This window comes from Nyctibius grandis, chromosome 7 (assembly GCF_013368605.1).
Source record: "Nyctibius grandis isolate bNycGra1 chromosome 7, bNycGra1.pri, whole genome shotgun sequence".
NCBI lineage: Eukaryota > Metazoa > Chordata > Aves > Nyctibiiformes > Nyctibiidae > Nyctibius > Nyctibius grandis.
In genome coordinates, this window is record NC_090664.1 from 25,621,660 (window position 1) to 25,642,700 (window position 21,041).

At 38.2% G+C, this 21,041-nt stretch overlaps 1 protein-coding gene across 1 annotated transcript in view; it reads left to right on the top strand.

The window, feature by feature from the left end:
• Positions 1–21,041, top strand: part of CRPPA (CDP-L-ribitol pyrophosphorylase A) — a 144,897-nt gene that overhangs the window by 1,631 nt on the left and 122,225 nt on the right. The window contains exon 2 of the mRNA XM_068405009.1: positions 7,022–7,301. Within this exon, the coding sequence (XP_068261110.1) occupies positions 7,022–7,301 (280 nt within the window). The remainder of the gene's footprint in view (positions 1–7,021; positions 7,302–21,041) is intronic.

Below are 21,041 nucleotides of genomic sequence, written 5' to 3' on the forward strand. Positions count from 1 at the left end.
GAGACCTGGAAAAGAGAACAGAGTGAGGTTTGGGAAGGAAATTATATTCATAGGAAAATAAAACATTATTCATTCAGAAAAAAAAAAGTTGGTTTTACTGCCAGTAAGCTCTGGGAAAGTAACAGTTTTTTGAGCAACAGTATTATATTTCTGTCCTAAAGCTGCAAAAAATTAGAAGGCTGAATTCTAATTGTACAGTTCAACCAGGCGTGTGATCCCAAGTTGATTGTGAGAGTAATAACCTAGTGCTTTTACTTAACTTTAGGAGTGCAATAACTGGTGCCAGTGCTCTCTGAGACAGGGAGGTGTCTCACCTGTGTGTGCACACGTGCACACATATTTTACTAAAGCTATGGAGAGGAAAACAGACTAAGGTAAAGGTTGATTTTAAAATCATTGGGGACAAATAAGCTGCTGCTATTCTTGCTGTGCTCATATTTCACCAGCTGTTGAAAGTACAGTGAGAAGTTATGAAAGCGAAAAGCAGCGTTAATACATTTACTGGCAGAATAAAAATTTTCCATAAAGGTTCCAGACAGCTTTGTTTACTTTGTTTACTGTAATGTGGTCTCTTAAAACAGGTGGCCTGATATCAAAAAAACATCCGCTGAGGGAAGCTTCCAAAGAATCACCTCTTCGGAAGTGTCTTGTGTAGTTTATTTGCCAAGTGTTTTTCCCCATTGGCTGATGCATGTTCACTGGCTCTACAGGTTGCACAATTACAGTTTTGTTAAATGTATCTGTCGTGATAGTTCTTTTTGTCCAGTTGTCATTAGCTTATTTTTGAAATTGCTTATGAGCTAAAAGCAATCATAGCAAACAATCCAGTTGCTTTAACTTTATGAAGATATATTTGTTATCTTGTTTGACTAATAAGGAACATTTTCTTTTCAGGAAAAAGTGGATGGGTTCTGCACATGAGATGCTTAAAACTTTCTTCATGTACCTGTGAAACTCTTCAGATTTAAAAGCTCCCTGCTTCCATTTTTGTACTGTAAAAGATACATATGTATTCATATATTTTTTCATATATCAATAAAGTCATAACCGCTATTATGGAGGAAAAGAAAGCTGTGCTTTCGTTCTGCAAATGCATTTTGTTCTTGACAGTTCTTTTTCCCATTTGGTGCTTGAATAATAAGATCAGCAAAAGTAATATAATGATTTATTTTGGACTTCTGAAGAGTTTCTGTGGCAGTGAAAGATTGTATCTTGCACTGCTAAAGCCATCTCAGCAGTGACTGCCTGGTTCTGGTCTTGCTTTGCTGATACAACTGTTGATTTCAGTAGGTGAGATGTTAAATAGGTTGTTACTGGTCTGGGTAAGATTTGCAAGAAACTGAGTGTGAGTATTTAAGCCTTATGTCAGATTTAAGGCTGAGCACTGATCTGTATGTGAACTAGTAGAGGGTTAAACCTCAGTCACATTTGTACCCGAGCATGCCATTTAGGTGATACAGTCTCAGAGCATAACTCATCAGTTATTTCATTTCCTCTGCAGTCTGTGTTGTGAAGTCATGTAATAGCTTAATCTGTTGCTGAGTTAATGAGCTCCTTTACTTTGAGTTCTAGCTCAGCTAACATAAATGTATGTCCTTTTGTTTGAAATGTAATGAAACAATACTATTTTCTGTTAGGCAGCTGGGCTGTCTGTCTGTAGGTGATGTGAAGCACAGTCACAGGAAACAAGCATACAGTCCTTTTCTGCCCTGTTGTCTTCTACTAATATTGAGGTCCTCCCAAGGAGTTGTAAAGTAATTATAATTGGCATTGTTACTTTTGTTTCATTTGATCAGACCTGATTTTCCATGTTAGAGCTACAGCCTGTGTTGTGTGGAAGCGCTAGAGTTCTGTATTTAGTGCTTGTTAAAGCTCATTGGGGTACAGCATTCTGATCTTTTTCATGCCTTGTGCTGATTCTTTCTGAAACTCGCATTATCTTGATCTAATATTACAGTTATAAAATGGAAAGGGTGTTTACTGCTTTTAAACTGTCTTTGAGCAGGTCCTGAGCTTCTTACTATTTTAGTATGAAGTCTTTCTGAAGAAAAGGGTGTGACAAATTGAGAGAGGGGGAAAAAATGTCCATTTACTGCCAGATTGAGTGTATACTGATATCCTTCTACTTCATTGAAACACTCTGCAACATTTCCGTAAGCAGATCTTTGAAAGAGTAAGCACCTGTGTGGTGCGTGGTTCTCATTCGTGAGAATTTGTAGCATACTTTACTGAATTAGTACTTTTCATGACTTTTATAAATCAGTTTTAATGGGACATGTTAGGCTTCAAAGCCTAAGCTGTTCTTGTATCTGATCTATCTTTATACTTCTATATGAATAGGTTGCATCTATAAATCCCAGCTCTAATTATAGAACATTAGTCCAGAGTGAGTTTAAGGACATACTCAAGTTTATAAATGTGTTTATCCAGACACAGGGTGGAGCTGTGACCGCATCCTGTCACTTCTTGGTGTATTGTACCACTGGAGGCCTTGAGCCATTCCACCCGCCCTGTGCAGAGATTTATCGTAGGCTGGTCAGTACTTCTGTTCTCTACCCTTCTTCCCAGAAGATGCTGTGTACTACCCAGTTGCCTTATCTGTTTCATTGGACTCCAGAATGGGAAATGTCAGTGCTCTTCTTACACAGTCACTAGTGAATGTGCAGACTGTCCACTGCTTCTGGGAACTGTGCAAGGCTATAGTCTTTCTGCAAATAGAAGTGCAGAGTTCTTATTCTCGTTTAGTGTGAAATAGCTCTTCTTGAATTTTGCGTTATTTAAATGACTCTCAATATTCAAAAGAAGAACTGAGATGAATCCAATTAGTTTGCCCTAGTTCGGAGTTGAAGTCATGCAGAGGTGCTAAGTTTTGTGGCTAAGTGTAAGGCTATGCCAGGACTCATTTGAGAGATTTGAAAACCATTTAATGAACGTGTGGTGAGTGACAAGTTGAAATGAAACTTGAAACCATGTGACTTCAGATTTTACATTTGAACAACTTCAGTACTTAAAAAATGCTGAGAATATGTTGGTTTGGCTGTATTTTCTGCATTTGTTAATAATGAAATGAATATCAGGACAATTATTTTTCTTTTGAAAAATTCTAATAGCTCTTCAATTTATTTTATTTTTAATAGTTATTTTAAAATTCATTGAAATAATTTTCCATGGAGTTCTATTAATTATAAAAAACCATACAGAAGGTGGAAGATGCTCTGTTTCACATAGTTCTAGGGGAGTTGTTTGGATCACAGATGACTCTGCTTTTGGAGTAAGGATAGTTCCTAGGCAATGCCTTTTCATGTGTTATTGCAGAAAGCAATAGCTTAAGCCTGTATATTTCTGAACTGTAAATTTCTTTCTCTTATTTTTCTAACTGGAACTGTTTAGTACCTTAGTCCATCTTGTGTCTGCAGAATTAGTTTCAATAGCTCTACTAGTTTTAGTTGAGAGAACATACCATACTTATCTCCCTTCCTAGTTTGATGCGTAGGCTACACATGAGTAATTTTAGTATAGTAAATTGTTTTTGTAATCATTGCTCATCTGATGAGCTTCTTGTCTGTCATGCTAAAAAACCCTACTGTCATCTGTGGGGAAAGGAAAGAAAACAATTTTAAGTCCTGTTTTATGCTATCTACGTAGCACTTGGGAAGTAAGACACTCAAATAGCTGGATTTGAATTATGGTATTTCTGTTATTTGAAGTACAGTATGCCACAAGTGAATATAATTTGTATTCCTAGGTTCTTTGACACAAGTGTGACTTCAGCCTAACTTCAGTTATGACTGGTTTTAATCTTGTGAGTTGTGGGTCATTTTCCCCCCCCACACCACCCCTCAGTTGTAGAGCTAGGCTGATAGAACAGTAGAAGCTTGAAGTTCTCCAAAAATATGCTTTTCATGTTGTGATTTTACCTAACATAGCTATGTTTTTACATTTTGCTAGCTTCCTAGAGCAGAAACCTCTATGTGTGTATATATATTTTTTTTGCAAACTACCAGTATAATGTTTCCTGTCAATATTCCTGATATTTGCTGGGAGGCCTACTCAGCCAGCCATCCCCAGTCCAGGAGGTTCCTCCAGTGCATTGATGATAACTTTCTGATGCAAATGGTGGATGAGGCAACTAGGAGAGGAGCGCTGCTGGATCTGATCCTCACTAACAAGGAGGGTCTGGTTGAAGAGGTGAAGGTTGAGGGCAGCCTTGGTTGTAGTGACCATGAGATGGTAGAGTTCAGGATCTCATGTGGCAGGAACAGAATAGCTAGCAGAATCGCAACCCTGAACTTCAGGAGGGCCAACTTTGGCCTTTTCAAGCAATTGCTAGGGGAAATCCCATGGGACAGGGTACTAGAAGGTAAGGGGGCCCAAGATAGTTGGTTAGCATTCAAGGACTGCTTCTTCTGTGCTCAAGATCAGAGCATCCCAACAGGTAGGAAGTCAAGGAAGGGTACCAGGAGACCTGCATGGTTGAACAGGGAACTGCTGGGCAAACTCAAGTGGAAGAAGAGGGTGTACAGATCATGGAAGGAGGGGCTGGCCACTTGGGAGGAATATAAGTCTGTTGTCAGAGGATGTAGGGAGGCAACTAGGAAAGCTAAGGCCTCCTTGGAATTAAACCTTGCAAGAGAGGTCAAGGACAACAGAAAGGGCTTCTTCAAATACATTGCAGGTAAAGCCAACACTAGAGGCAATGTAGGCCCACTGATGAATGAGGTGGGGGCCCTGGAGACAGAGGATAAAAAGAAGGCGGAGTTACTGAATGCCTTCTTTGCCTCTGTCTGTACTGCTGGAGGCTGTCCTGAGGAGCCCCGGACCCCTGAGGCCCCAGAAGAAGTCAGGATAGAGGAGGAATCTGTCTTGGTTGATGAGGGCTGGGTCAGGGACCAATTAAGCAACCTGGACATCCATAAATCCATGGGCCCTGATGGGATGCACCCGCAGGTGCTGAGGGAGTTGGCGGAAGTCATTGCTAGGCCACTCTCCATCATCTTTGCTAAGTCGTGGGCAACGGGAGAGGTGCCTGAGGACTGGAGGAAAGCGAATGTCACTCCAGTCTTCAAAAAGGGCAAGAAGGAGGACCCGGGTAACTATAGACCAGTCAGCCTCACCTCCATCCCCGGAAAGGTGATGGAGCAACTTGTTCTTGGTGCTGTCTCTAGGCACATCAAGGATAGGGGGATCATTAGGGGCACTCAGCATGGCTTCACCAACGGGAAGTCATGCTCAACCAACTTGATAGCCTTTTATGAGGATGTAACCCGGTGGATAGATGATGGTAAAGCTGTGGATGTGGTCTATCTCGATTTCAGTAAAGCGTTTGACACGGTCTCCCACAGCATCCTCGCAGCTAAACTGGGGAAGTGTGGTGTGGATGATCGGGTAGTGAGGTGGATTGTGAACTGGCTGAAGGAAAGAAGCCAGAGAGTGGTGGTCAGTGGGACAGAGTCCAGTTGGAGGTCTGTGTCTAGCGGAGTCCCTCAGGGGTCGGTTCTGGGACCAGTTCTAGTCAATATATTCATTAATGACTTGGATGAGGGATTAGAGTGCACTGTCAGCAAGTTCGCTGATGACACCAAACTGGGAGGAGTGGCTGACACAACGGAAGGCTGCGCAGCCATTCAGAGAGACCTGGACAGGCTGGAGAGTTGGGCGGGGAGAAATTTAATGAAATATAACAAGGGCAAGCATAGAGTCCTGCATCTGGGCAAGAACAACCCCATGTACCAGTACAAGTTGGGGGCAGAGCTGTTGGAGAGCAGCGTAGGGGAAAGGGACCTGGGGGTCCTAGTGGACAGCAGGATGACCATGAGCCAGCAATGTGCCCTTGTGGCCAAGAAGGCCAATGGCATCCTCGGGTGTATTAGAAGGGGTGTGGTTAGTAGGTCGAGAGAGGTTCTCCTCCCCCTCTACTCTGCCCTGGTGAGGCCGCATCTGGAGTATTGTGTCCAGTTCTGGGCCCCTCAGTTCAAGAAGGACAGGGAACTGCTAGAGAGAGTCCAGCGCAGAGCCACGAAGATGATTAAGGGAGTGGAACATCTCCCTTCTGAGGAGAGGCTGAGGGAGCTGGGTCTCTTTAGCTTGGAGAAGAGGAGACTGAGGGGTGACCTCATCAATGTTTATAAATATGTAAAGGGCAAGTGTCAAGAGGATGGAGCCAGGCTCTTCTCAGTGACATCCCTTGACAGGACAAGGGGCAATGGGTGCAAGCTGGAACACAGGAGGTTCCACTTAAATTTGAGGAAAAACTTCTTTATGGTGAGGGTGACTGAACACTGGAACAGGCTGCCCAGAGAAGTTGTGGAGTCTCCTTCTCTGGAGACGTTCAAAACCCGCCTGGACGCGTTCCTGTGTGATATGGTCTAGGCAATCCTGCCCCGGCAGGAGGATTAGACTAGATGATCTTTCGAGGTCCCTTCCAATCCCTAACATTCTGTGATTCTGTGATTCTGTGTGATTCAAGTGTCACTGTTTTGAGTCATTAGCAATCTGTCAATTACTGCTCATGCCTGACTTGATAGCGATCTTTGTTTCAGGGTTTTTCTTGTTCCTCTTATTCACTTGTACACAGTGTATTGCACAATGGAACATGGAGTATTCCAGGTCCCAGGGTTTACCGGTTCATTGGAGACTGAGTTTTGAGAAAGCTAAAATAACTGACTGTAGCTGGTTGATTTAGAAGTTATGTTTAAAGGTAGGAATGAGGATGGAGTAAGACATGTTTTGAAGGGTTTTCAGAAGGTGCTTCCCATGCCCCTGCAAACTGGTTCTTGGAAGCAAGTCTCTTCCCAGAATTCCTGTTACTTTGGTTGACATCCATGTATTAGTAGAGATCCTCTCATGTAGCTCTCCCTTTAGGGATAGAGTACTAATACACACATAAAAACATAGACTTGAGATGCTTTATTTAGCAATCTTGAATTTCTTTTGATATGAATTTCTTTGCTTCATGGAGCTATCTCTACTTTTATTTAGCCATTCATGTCTACTTTCTCTGGTTTTGTACTGTTTCTTCTAGGATAGATTGGATATCCGACATTATTGTGGTGGTCTCTCCTGAAAATATTGAAACAATGAAGTCTATCATTGAAAAATACAGCCACAAAAGAGTTATGATAGTAAAAGGTGGAGTAACTCGTCACCGGTCAATTTTCAATGGACTGAAAGTATTTGCAGAGAATGAATTTTCCAATCATCTGCTCCAGAAACCAGAAGTAGTGATTATCCATGATGCTGTGAGACCATTTGTTGAAGAAGATATTCTTTCAAAAGTGGTTATGGCTGCTAAAGAACATGGGGTATGTATATATATAGCAGTACAGTGTGGAATGATAATGATAAATAAGGACTTTTCTAGGAATTGTATTAATGTATTATGTTGATTTTTAAGTAGAACAGATTCAGAATCCCTATTATGCAGAGAGATCAGATGGGGAAGGGAGACATTTTTAAATGCCGCAGGCATTATGTGTTATGGGGAATAATTATTGCTATAGAGACTATGAGTAAATGATTGAATTAATCAGCAATTTGTTAGCTGAAACATAGATTACTTAATGATAGTTTACCTTTTTTTCATGCAGAACTCTCACCTAATGCTAGAGTACTGCATTGGTTGACTCGCAAACTTTGTGTTTTCATCTCAAACTTATATGAAAATCTTGAGTAAGTGGCAAGAGAGCTATCTCTGTATTAATGCTAAATTTTTCTCAAATCTGTAAGCATTGCAAACTGCTGGGAAAAAGGGGAAGCAGGAAGCCTCCAGCCATAGGTTGGAGATCCTCCTGGTCATCACTGCAGCTGAGGACTGGGAATATTCACAGGAACCGGAAAGATTTGAGAAAGTGAGTGATGTGTGAAGGCAAACGGTTGTGTTATGCAAGTAGAATGGTGGAGTTATTAAAGACATGCACTAGCAACAAGAGAAACTGGTAGATAAACTGGCTAAGGTAGAGATTTAAGAAATCACGACAGCCACAGACTTGTTTGTACAATTTTCTGTCTTTACCTTGTACTTCAGTTCTCCATTAACAAGATGATAGTAGAATGCTAAGACAGGAGATTATTTGAGGTAGAAGTCATTAGTGACAGCAGATTGTTTAGGTATTAGAAAGCTAGGAAAACCACTGCTTGACTTTTTCAGGAAATGAGGTAAATGATAAGCTAATTGAGAGATGATTCGCAACTTTGACAGTGGAATAAAGTGTCCAAAGAATGAATTGTGGTATTTCCTTAGTGCTCCTCCACCTTTTTTTGAAAGCTCATAGTGTAGAAGGGGAATGTACGACTTATTTTAAAATATTTATTATGGAAATTAAATTATGTAAAGTCTCTCAGAACATTATGTCAGAAATCTAAGTATATTGAGCTTCTTACTAGTAGGCCTGTACTTTTGTAGATTGGCTTAATTGAGAAATGACAATAAAATAGAAACTCCGCTCTACAGTTTTCAGTGATATAGTACATAAGTTTCCGGTCATTAAAACATTAAAAGAATTTTAACAAGGTTTTTGACCTTTCTCGTATAGCACAAAATAGCTTTCCAGAACTGATTCTCTGCCAAAGAGTTTAAACTAGATCCCCTTTGTAAATCTGTTTTAAATGAGATTCTTTGAGAGTATTAGAAGAATGGGGTTAATTGTACTGATGTTAAGTTGAAATGAGAATAACTGTTTTCTGAATGTGCTTGTGTAGGTGTCTTTGCATGTTGTGGTATATCATCTCATTTGTCTGTGTTTAGGCTTAACTTGTTCACTTTTTCTTGAAACTTGTGTGATTTTAATGTCTTTTTTTTTTTTTTTTTTTTCCTATTTTTCTTTTTAACTGGGTATAAGACATTTTCAGTAAAACAGTAGGGAACCAAGGCAGTCTTCATTGACCTTCTCAAGGTAGTGTACTCTAGTTCATCTGAACTTCTGACTGGTAAATATTTCCTTCCCTAGATCACTGAAGTATCATTTAATCTCAAAAAGGTGTTCTTATACATTTGTCATAGTCTTTTCCATTGTATAATGTCTGTCTGAAATGTGCGTGGTATTTATTGGCTCTGCGGTGGCTTCCTCTGTTGGCTTAGGCCCACTGAATTCAGTGAGGCTAGGCCATCAGAGAACTGCACTCCAAAAAGCTGTTAGCTATTGATGTTACCTGACAAAGTAGTTGAATTAAGGAACATGAGAAGAACTTCATTTTATGTAACAAATTGGAAAAGCTTCCTGCCAGAGAGAGGTGTCTGTCTTCACTTGACAGCTACAGAATTCTGAAGAACTAAATGACTGGAAAGCTAAGACTCTTTTGAAAAACTGACATGCATGGTTTCAAATATCAGAAAAAAATTGATTGAGGGAAGCTATCATCTTTAGTTCTTCCTATAGTCAAATTCTTTGCATATCTAAAAGGGAGTCAATTCTTCAATCTTTCAGTACAAAAAGTAATTACTTCCTTTTGCATTATGTAGAAATGTACAAAGCCTGGCAGAAACATCATATTAAATCACTAGTGTAGTAGAGGTAATGCTGTATTGTTGTTCATCTGCATACCATATAGATAGCGTAATTATGAGAGGCTTTAATGTTCTTTAAAATGGCAATTGATCAAGTAAGTTATTGCACTTCTAGCTGCCAATTGTCAGACAAATAAATGGCTTTATTACACTTACTAATCAGTTTGTTATTTGCCTGTAGGAATCAAAATGTGTACCTTATCCAGAATGAATAAATTATGCCTTAAATCCTCCAAACAATCCCTTGATTATGTGAAAGTATTATTTTGTAACCAATTAAATTCCATTTATGTTTTTGGGGTAATTTTGTAATTAAAATTACATGTTTCTAGAAAAAAATTCTTTATTGCTAGCAAAAGTTGGGAAAAGTGGAAGCTTCAGGAGGCATCAGTCCAAAGCCTCTAGCAATATCTCATTGCCAACATTGCATTTTAAACAACATAACTAAAAAAAAAAAAAATTGCTTACAAGAAAAAAATCAGGGAGGTGAGGGGGGGAACTTGTCAGTTCTGCTATTGAGAGTTAAAAAAAAGGCACATACAGTCAAAGACTCTTTCTGTAGTTAACATAAACTAGATTTGAAAGTATAGTTTATTTCTTTGAAAGGGCTGAATCAGAAGGGCATTCTTAAAAGCTGGTTTCTGGAAGCTGTCTAACATCATTACTTTATTCTCAGCTTTACCAAGGATCTGAACAAAGCATACATGCCAATACAGATGTACAGTGCTACTCAGTCTCATGGACTCTTATTCACATACACAATCAGTCAAAATAATACCCCCAGAAAGAAAACACTACATAGTATGCACAGTCTGTTCCTGTGAGTTTACTCAGACTCAGTGCTGCGGTTATCAGTCTTGCTGTATTGGAAAGCTGAAGCAGAAAAAATGCACCCATACACATGCTGTTCTTTCACCCAGTTAGATAGCAAAATAAAATGCTTTATGTACGGTTGTTGAGTTGCCTTAGCAAAATATGGTGGGTAGCAAGCCAAAAACACCTCTTTTTCTCTGCTGAATGTGAGGGAGGACTTGGGTATATAAATAGGCTGATATGGCATGGTATACTTGAATGGGGATGGCCATGCTGAAGCAATTCTACCTCACCCTGTCTTTTCGCTGTTCTTTTTCTCTTAGAAGCAAGTATCTTTTTAGGTTTTCTCATCTCCTCTGTTATTCCATATATGGCAAAATTTTACACATGATCTTTGTCCTCTTTGTTATACTCAAAGACTGATTTTAGCCAGTTGTAAAGGCTGCATCAGTAACAGACCATTTTTGATTCATATTTATACAGTGAGTGATCTGAAGTCATTCTGTGCCTGTGTTCTCAGAGGTTCTGCTTTCATTGTATGCTTGATACTTTGGGGGGCTCCTCCTGTCCTGTCAGACACTTGTGCAAAAGCAGAATCAATGACAGATGGTAATGACATATTACCATCTTGACACAATTTTTATTCCACTGATGGAATGAGTTCTGTCGTTTAGGAGACTTTAACTTATGTCAGTGTAAAAATACATGTTAATGAATTGTTGGGGTGTTATGTAGCAATTTTAGAAGAAAACAACATTTGAAGAGCTACATTATTGTGAAGATCAGAATCTGTCCAGTAGCCCTGAAACTTTTCTGAATGTGTGAAGAAATCAAGTGTGGTTTTGCTGCTGTACATAAAATAGTTACACAACACATTCCTTTTTTCAACTCTGTAGTAATGGATAACTATTGGGAACATACTGATGTTTCCATAGCTTATGGCACTATTAGTCCCGTAGAAAGTTATAACCTTCTCAGCCGAGTCGTTAATTGTTTTCTGTGTTGAATGGTGGACTAATGTATTGTTAGCAAATACTTGAAGTCTTTGTCCTAACAAGATGTAGTGTTTGGTGGTGGGAAAGCACTGTTTCTACCCTTAGGAAGAAACAACTCTTGTCATTTCCCAGTCTCAATTTAAGTGATTTAGATGATGCATTGCATTTATTAGGAAGGTGCGACTCAACCAACTGAAATGCATAAATCATAGACAGAAACTTAAAGTATGATCTCCCTTTCCTCTTTGCAGCATTTCTGTGTTGCACTGACAGAGACAGCTGTGCTTAATACAACTAGTATTTAATCCTTTTGAAAAAGGTGACTTAATGCCACATTTTTTAGTTTCTGGAAGTCTACATATAGCATAATTTTTACCTTACTTTTTTTTTTAGGTAGGATTAGGTTATCATGGAAATAAATTTTGAGCATAGGTTCATGTACTTAAGTGGTTGCTGAGGTCATTTGTATGTAATGTCTATAAAATCTATCTCCTTTAAATTTAGGGAAACTATATGACACTGCTGTTGAATTGAGGATAATTAACATCTGTATGCTTCATCTGAGAAAACAATATGACTTTGGAAAATGAAGCAGCCTTTAGCAAAGATATGTCTATTTAGTCACTCAGATTTCTCCTTCCTGCAGCAGGTCAAAGGAGTAGGGAGTAGTTCCTTAAATAAGGGAGAACTCAGGTTGTCCAGTGTGTGTTGAGGAGCTGAATAAAGGCCTTGGATCATTCTAGCCACTTCTGCATGGCAAGGTCTGGAAGAGATTCTTAGCCATATCTCTCTGGCTAAGGATTAGGCATGCACACCTCCCCAAGTTTTTTCCTTTTTCACCAAATATTGCACTGAAAAGAAATGTTAGTTTTCATCCAGAAATGTCGCCAGCTGCTTTTTGGCTGAGTTTGTGATCTGGGTGGTTGTAGCAAGGACAACACCAGCCCTGCAGGTTAGGTGAAGCTTCTGAAAGCCAACTTGGCCTGTTTCATATGCTATAATAGTTTGCTGGACTGGTTCTGTGCTTATCCTCTTGTTTCCAAGAAGATAAGTGGGTTGTGGTACAGATAGAACTAAAACTACCTTGAGGAGCATTGGAACACGTAGGAGATTATTCATGAGGTATCAAATTAATACATACATGCATTAGAGTCACTATTTGAGCCAAACTCGCATGGCAAGGTATAATGATCCATTTTACAAGGCCGTTGATAACAGAGAAGGTCTTAGATGAAGCTGTTCTAAAGAGGTGACTTGAAATTTTGAATCTAATGGGCCGTAAGAGAAAGAAGCTCGGATGCAAGGTTTCCTGCAAGGAGAGGACACAAGCAGTTCAGAGAGAAGCAGCTGAGCTAATTCAGAAGGCAAAGGCATTTGATAAGCAGGCCTGGAGTTGCTTAGGGTGCTGCTTGACCACAAACTATAGTGCCCATGGTTTTGGTTGCTTAAGACTGCGTGTGTGGGAAAGAGTTATTAATTAAACATTGCAGTTTTGCATTTGGTTGATTAAATTGTGCGAGAGTCGTCCTACAACACCTCAAGATTTTTTTTCTTCTTTCTTCATAATATGATGCAAATCATGTGTTTAATGATATGCGGTGGATCAGTAGCCCTCACATCATGATATTGTTGATTTTGTAATGATGTATACTTTCTGGAGGTAAAATATAACTTCTTAACTGTAATTGTAACTCCTATGGCATTAGATTAAAGATTTCTACTCCACTGAATACAAATGTTAACTCCTCTTTATATTGACTTACTGTAATATGCAAAATCCTTTGTGGCACACTGCACTCTCACTGATAGCTTTTTGCAATGTAAATCAGTAATTAGGGTATGAAAGATGGCTTGCTGACTGTAAGATGTGTTTTGTTACTTGTTAATGCAAGATAATACTATGCAGTCAAAGGAAAATAAATAGTCTTGTTAATTTTAGAGGAAAAAAATTATTGGTTTTGTGATTCATTATTTTCTATAGCAAATATTCTGTTTAATTTTTGCCATCTAGATTTGCAGTATGGCAGTAGCTTGAACAGGAAAGTGCTGGTAGCTCATCTTATTGTCATGTTATGTTGAGTGAATACCAAAATTTAAAGCTGTAAATATACTTTAAAATATTTTTAAAAATATTGAAAATATTGATAGCATACTGGCCACATGATTTGCTTTGGAATGTTTAAATTGCTTAGACTGAATTATACATGTTAATAGAATCCATTATAATTGGGTATAATATACAACTATTGCTGACAACCGAAAAGATTAAATACGTTGTAAGAAAGTCTTGAAGCACTATACCAACTTGTGCTGCTCTTTAGGCAGGGGTATGCTATGTATGGTCTGGGTCATATACTTAGTGTAGATCTTTGATAGCATTATGCAGACTTTATACAAACTTTGAAGTACCTAAAAAAAATTCTATCAAGGAGAAAACAAAACCTTAATAAATGAGAACATGTTGTTAAACATTACCAGTTATTACACTGTGACAAAAATTAGCTGAATATGTTGAGTAAGGTAGTAAAACTGTATTTGTCTAATAAATCGTAAAATGTACAGTACAGAATATACAGTATTATTGTGTTTATGGAAAACACAAACTTCCTTGACCATTCTTGAATTTCTCACAAGGAATGCACAGATAAGGAATGCACTAGAAGACATACTATATAATTTGTGTGACACCATTAAAAATGTATATATTGATTTATGCTGACTTTTGTAATTTTATTCTTTATTGTATTAAAAATAGTTCATCTGATTTATGGCAGTAATTCATGATACAAGAGCAACATAAATGACGTATTCTTAAGACTTATTTTCAATCTGCTTTTTAAAACGAAATCCAGTTTTAATATGAAATCAAATGTTCACATAAATTAGTTGTATTGTCATTGTTTGCAGCACCACTCTTTGCTTTTTTGTAGTGCATGTGTACGTTCTTAGTTTTGCTGCTTTTCCACTTTCAGTATGTTCCTGAGCTTGTTTTCAGTGCTGTGTGTTGAAAAATTGCAGCCTGTGATATGCCTAGTTCTGCTATCTTCCTCCATCTCATATATATATTTTCAGTTGCGTATTCCTATTATCCTGTCTTCTTGAGAGGAACCTTTTTTATTTTGTTTGAGAAGTCTTACTTTTTCCACAGAACAACACTTAAAATTTAGCATGTTGACTATTAGATCAAAATGATATTTACTGCTGCTTAGGGGTAAATGCTTTAAATACAAAAGAACAGAAATTTTGTTAAGTAAAAAAGTACACGTGCAGTCTTAAGTTTTGAGCCACAGTTTCTGTTATCGGTAATCTTCTTTAGTTTGCTATAGCTAATTGGGGCTCTGACATGTCTTGATGTACACGTACTGTCCCCAGTTACTCAGATAGTATGTTCTGATAAAGGTGACCTCATTAGAAGAAATGTTTTCTTTTTCTTAAACAGTGTCATAAATATACATTACATTTGTTTAAGGCATCGTGTGTCTTTGAAGTCAGTTCAATGTACAACATAGTGTCAGCTCATTAACATTGGATCAAAGTGTATGTTAAATTTCTGATTAAACATCCCCTCTTGCAGCTAGGAATAAACACAATTATGACTTCTTCCTTCCTGGTGTTGGTTTAAGATCAACATGTGCCCAATTTTAGTGAGTTCAACTGTTGCTCCTAGCCATCTGGGTAAACAGACTTTAAGGAAATTAGGTGAAGTTTAGCATACAAGCCTTTTTTCATAGTGTTCAAAACTCCTTACATCTGTTCTAATTAGCCTTCTTTTTGTCTGGCTGATGATTAGGTTTAATATTTGTGTTACACCAGGCTTGTTTAACATTTCAACCAGTGCTGTCCTTGGGCAATTAAAAGCTGCCAGTATAAATATGTCAAGATAGCTGGAACTGGACTGGTTGATGGTACTGCCTACACAGAAGAAATTTTAGTGGGTATCTCACTAATGAGAATCAAAGATGGTGCGCCCATAATGACTATTAATTTTGATTTTTTTTCCCCAACAAAATTCAAAATAAAGTAATTGAAGAATTATTCTTGTTTAAAAAAATGGAAATACCTGGTAGAAAAAAGGTAACCTTTTTTTCTTTAGTCTTAATCTCTAATGGATACACAGTCTAAGTTGTGGATTGAATTTGTTTGTCGGTAGAAGGAATCCCGTCCCCACCACAGCACTACCACACAAATTACGTCTATGCTACATGGTAGAGTCTGGGTGTGAGTGTGGGTGTAAGTATGATATGCCCTGGACTCAAATATGTGTTTGTGCATGATAATGAGAGCACCTCTACCTTTATTGTGGTCTGCTATTCTTCACTGAGTCATCCTGGTTGTCCTATAGTCCTGACTGCATGCTATATCTGGTCCTTCGAGAGAAGTGTGCAAGTGAGGTATTGGTTTGGGGGGGGTCTTTTGACATTAACAGAAGGAGTTATGGGGGCAGATGTTAACAGGTTTGAGTTGAACCCATGCAGCCAAACTGCTGCCTTGCCTTGCTGTATGGCAGGTAGCTGGGTTCTGGGTGGAAAATAAGGCTATGAACTTTGTGGACTATGCACAGGCTTGAATCAGTTCAGTTTGGAAGTTTGGCTAGTTTGGACTTGAACACGTGTTCACACCTAAGTTTAGAAAACTTTGCGTATATAGCCAAATTGTAGTTACCAGCTGTACGTCTCTATAGGAGTCGTAGCTTACAGTTTGTGTCGTTACTTTGTCTATGCCCCGATCTTCTCCATCCAAATAGAATTGTTTTGCCAGGATTTCTCTAGGTTGGAGGAGGAAGTACTCTTAAGTCTTCCATCTCTGCAGCAAAATCATAAAACTTCTCATAGATTACAACTTTTGGTTATAGAGAAGATAAAATGTAGCCCTAGACAACAGTTGGACACACAATGCAGAAAAGCAAAGGAAAAGGAAAAAAGAAACATAAGAAAAAAAGATGTGATGTTTCAAGGTGATACCTTGAATGTGCATTGGAAGAAATTCTCTACTTGTTTTATTTTACAAAGATAGTCATAACTGACTTTGTTTTATTAGAGATTCTCCCCTTCAAATTTACAATATAGAAGATTTGAAAAGAACATCTTCTTAAATATGTGAAATATTTTAATCTTGTAATTGAGTTTTTGAGTTTTGCTTTGATGATTCTGTTTGATAAATATGAAATAAGAAATATTTCAGTGGAGATGATTCTTCTAACTTAAGTGGTAATTATTGAGTGTGGCTGAAGCTTGTTGATCACTATAGATACAATTAGTTTGAGTTGAGATGTCTGAATAGGAACACATGTTTCTACCTGTTTCATGCATCACAGATACTGTGCTTATTTCTGTATTTTTTTCATACTCTAGATGGCTGTGAATGCCCTTCATGGCAAGTAGTTTGATCTGTGTAAAAGAATACTTTCCCTGTAGTAACATGTGGAAACAGTTTGATGGAATAAAATGTGAAGAAATTAATCACAGTTACTCTGAGCTTCTTTTGCTGGTTCATAGCCAGGCCTAATTTAAACTGAAATCCTTAGGAGATGGTAGTGTTTGGTAACATATAAATAATCTTTCACCTAATAAAAAACATTCCAGGACATATTGGTAAACATTAGATACCTAGCTTGTCTAAATTAACATTGATTGTTATTGTTCTGTAGTTAAACAGTGTCCTAATGCAATCCTTGTCTTCATGGAAAAGCAAGATAAAATTGTTTGTATGTTTACCAAATTTGCCTTTACAAAATTTACTTTAATGGAGTTCCAAGATGGATGTATTTGTCCTACTAATTGTGAGTAGCCACACAATCTCCAGCATACAGTTTCAAAGAAGTCAGCTGCTTTGAAGTGGTGAAAATATATTTCTAATATACTTCTATTTTCAGTGTATATATGCAAGACAAGTTTATTTTTTCTAAGGCAGGGTGACTAAATCATTTGGGAGTCTTGGTCCAGTACTACTTTGCTTGTCAGAGTTGAAAACAGCTCTGATTAAAGAATTAAAATTAATAAATATTGAACATTAAGAAAACATGTAAAAACATAAGAATAAGGATGTTCTTTTAAAGATAGCACTCATAAGCTGTGCTTGTATGTTTTTGACATAAGGCCTATTCCTAAGTAATTTTAAAACATTGGCTCTAATGCAGTTAGGATGATTGAAATATAAAATGTACATTTACTTCGTGCTACTAGACAGCTGAGAAGATACAAAGCATAGGGAAAATTAATTTCGGGGGAGATAAAGGCTATGAATGGAGAAGAAAAGTATTGTTGGTGTAGTTAAAAAGTAGAAGGGAGTCATGCTAGACGGGTGAGAGAATCTGCTCATTTAGGACTAGGCTCTGTAAAGTTTTAGGCTGCGATTCCCACTTGCTTGAAGTTCAGGGCTGCAAATTGGCTGGGTAAGTGAACTCTGTGGGTCTGCATTAGTACTTGGGGCCTACTGGGGACAGGGGCATGCCAAAGGCATAGCATACTTTTTTTTTTTAGTGTGCCAGCCTGCAGGATCTGTGGTTGTCTGAGCTTGTTACCACACTGTTGTAAAACAAAAGGCATTGTAGTTGTGGTATTTTTCTGTAAGGATTTTGTGCCACTGCAATTTTTTTTTCCTCTTCCTATTCCATGTCATTTAACTTGTTGAGCTTTGCAGCTATTTAGCATTGTTCTGTTTCAACTCTGGCTACCAAAAATGACCAGATCAGTGATGCGGGTGTGTTGGTTTTCATGCTCTTTTGGAGCTTCTGTCTCTTTGATAACTTCTTGGTAGGTTGTATTCTAGACATAGAGTGTTGATCTCGGCTGAATAACACACTGTGCGTTGGGGGTATTTGTAACCTGGATAATTTCTTGCTTGTGATATAAGCTCCATCTCTGCTCAGTAATCCTTTTTGAAATTTTAATGGGTTCTGGTTTGTTTGGTGTGTGGTGTTTTTTTGTTGGGTTTTTTTTTTTTTTTGATAAACTGAGGATTTTCAGTTTATCTGAATATTCAGTAAAAATAAGCTATACTGCATTGTGTTACCCAGCTTGCTATGTTGTATGTAGGCTTCTGTGGCCTGTACATTCATACTTACTTTTGTAATGAAAGGTGTCATCAATACTGCTTGGATTTTACTGTCCTTGAACTGACTGTGATGTGTGATCTTAAAACATGCCCTGGTTATGTATTCACTGAATACACACAACTAAGCAATTTCTTGTCAGAATAAAAGTATGATAAAATGAGAACAATACAGTGTTACTGTTTAGTGGAAAGGTGGATTAGTATGCCTTGAATCTATTAAAAATACTTTACGATATCCTGTTATACTGACCTGCATAATGCACTTCATTCTCTACCTTTTTTTCAGTCACCATCAAATCTTTAAATGTTGAATGTATGCTATGCTCTAGGCAGTTAGGCAAAAAACTGAATACAGCACTGAGAACCTGTTTATAAACATTTTTGATTTGTGCTCGTTAAAATGGGTTATAGAAGACACCCATTGTTTCTAGAAGCATCTAGAGGCTCATTCAGTTTTTAGTAGATGGATGGATGAGCTTGCTTCTGAGAGATACCGGTCTGTCACTTCCACTGAAGTTGATGGAATTCTGTGTTCTCAGGACATCTTAGGATTGTTTTAAGGAAATGATAAATTAAAAGGATAGATTCAGAGGAAATGATAGGTTAAGTGGTTTTTGTTCCAACATTTTGTCTGCAAAAGAAGACTAACCCGTTAGCAGTGTTTGTTTCAATGTCTGTTATGCTATGAAAGAATATTTTAAGAGCTTGCCCATAGATTTTTTGATACTTTAACTGATTTATTTAACAAAATACGCAAAAGTGGGGAAAGAAGTGTGTGCGTTTCCTGGACATGCTGGGTTCACCAAAACTAGTGCTTTGGTCTAGTCTTCAAAACTGCCGGTCTAGTCTTCAAAGACTGCTTCAAAACTAGTCTTTGAAGTGGAGTGGCTTGAAGGCTGTGAAGTGGACATTTAAAGAAATTCAGTTTAACTATGCACTTCACATTCAGGAAGGGTGTATGATGCATTTTGTGTATGATTTTGGAAGCAAATCTACTTGAGATCTGGGTCAAAATGATTAGAAATTGGAAGATGAGTACTCTGGGTAGGGAAACGCTAGTATAAGACCCAGGCACTTGCTTTAGACTCACAGGATTTGTATTTTGTGGTACGCTAATTCAAAGTGTAAAAAAGATCTGTAAAACTATAGTGACATTAACAATTATGTAAAATTTTAAATGAGGACAGATTTTCTTTGTTTTATTTTTTTTTTAAAATTCATATCTGAACCTCTTGCCTGAGAGCGGGGCCAAATACCTGTACATTCCTGACATAAATAGCAAGTCAAAGCTTCTCCAGTTAGAACAAATAAAAATCAAATACCTGAGACTCAGTCTATACTCTCTTTACTAATATGGAAATAGTTCTTTGTTACTGATTTTTAACCAGAAAAACAACATGGACACTCCTTGAAAAGAATAAAATATTTGGTGGTGTAACTGAATAGATGTAGGCTAGCTGGATGATTGTGTTCTTCTCTTACACCCCACGGTCATCGGGGGCAAAAGCCCCTTTTAGATACAGTAGTACCTTATTGTATTATTGGCCCTACTGTGCCATAATGTTTAAGTTTCAACTAAAAAATGTAGTGTGTAGCCCTGTCTTCAGTACCTAAATTCCCTGTTCAGTTCATTGCAACACTGCTAGGAGTGGAATTCAGAAAAGGCTTTGTGCTGAGCAGGGAGGATGCTTGTGCTAACCAGAAGGAAATACTGCAGAGCGAGCCGTACATCTTAAACTGTGCCCCTCTTTGGCCTGTATATGGGAACAAAATTCACAGCTCAATTCTTCTGTTTTTACATGCCAAATATGTTTACACCATGAATGAAGATATGAGCCAATTTTGGAAGCAGAAGCACATGCGGTGAGGTCTGTGTAAGCCAGCTTGGGTTTGGCAGCTGTGTCGGCGTACGCCAGCTAGAGAATGTCTCCAGAAGTACTGCAAGGTTTCCTGTGTTAGGGACTCAGCTCTCTTGTCCCATATGAAAACAATGCAGGGCATGCACAGGCCAAGAATTTCCTTTGCTTGATCCCAGTTTCACCCAGTCTGAAAGTGGCCTTAGGAACTAATGTAGTTCTTGTGTCACTGAGGTGGTAAACCCAGCCCTGTGTTGGGTCAGGTCATCTGATTGAGGGAGCCTGGGCGTGTGTGCTGAGACAGAGAAAGGCCATGCAGAAAGCTGAGCCAGTACTGAGCAAAACCACCGACCAGTTTCTGTATCTTGTCTCAGGATTTTAAGGTTTCAACTCAGTGCTGCACCTTAGCAAGTATGTTCTAGCTCATAGATTCATGGCTTTTGGACCCAAGCTGCTCATCGTATGAAGGTTTTCTGTGCAGTAGAAACTTCCTGGCTTTAGTAGTACAAGAGCTCTGCATTCTACTTTTAGAGCATAGAGCAGTCATGGACTGAGTTGTCCTTTTTTGGAATAAAAGCTGATTTTTTTTTTTTTTAATCAAATGACCGCTAGTTATCCTGTTACTGCATACCTAGTTAAATTTCTGTCCCTTGCATGATCAGAAGTAAGCCATAAATCTTATTCTTTGTATTAAACTTCACATTTTCAGTCAGCGTCAAGTGTAGTTTGAGTGGACTTGCTGCAGAAGACAACTTATTGTGCCCAACTTGTGGTTTCTCATTGAAATGGAGGGAAGGCAGGTGAGAGACTCTAAGCCTGCTA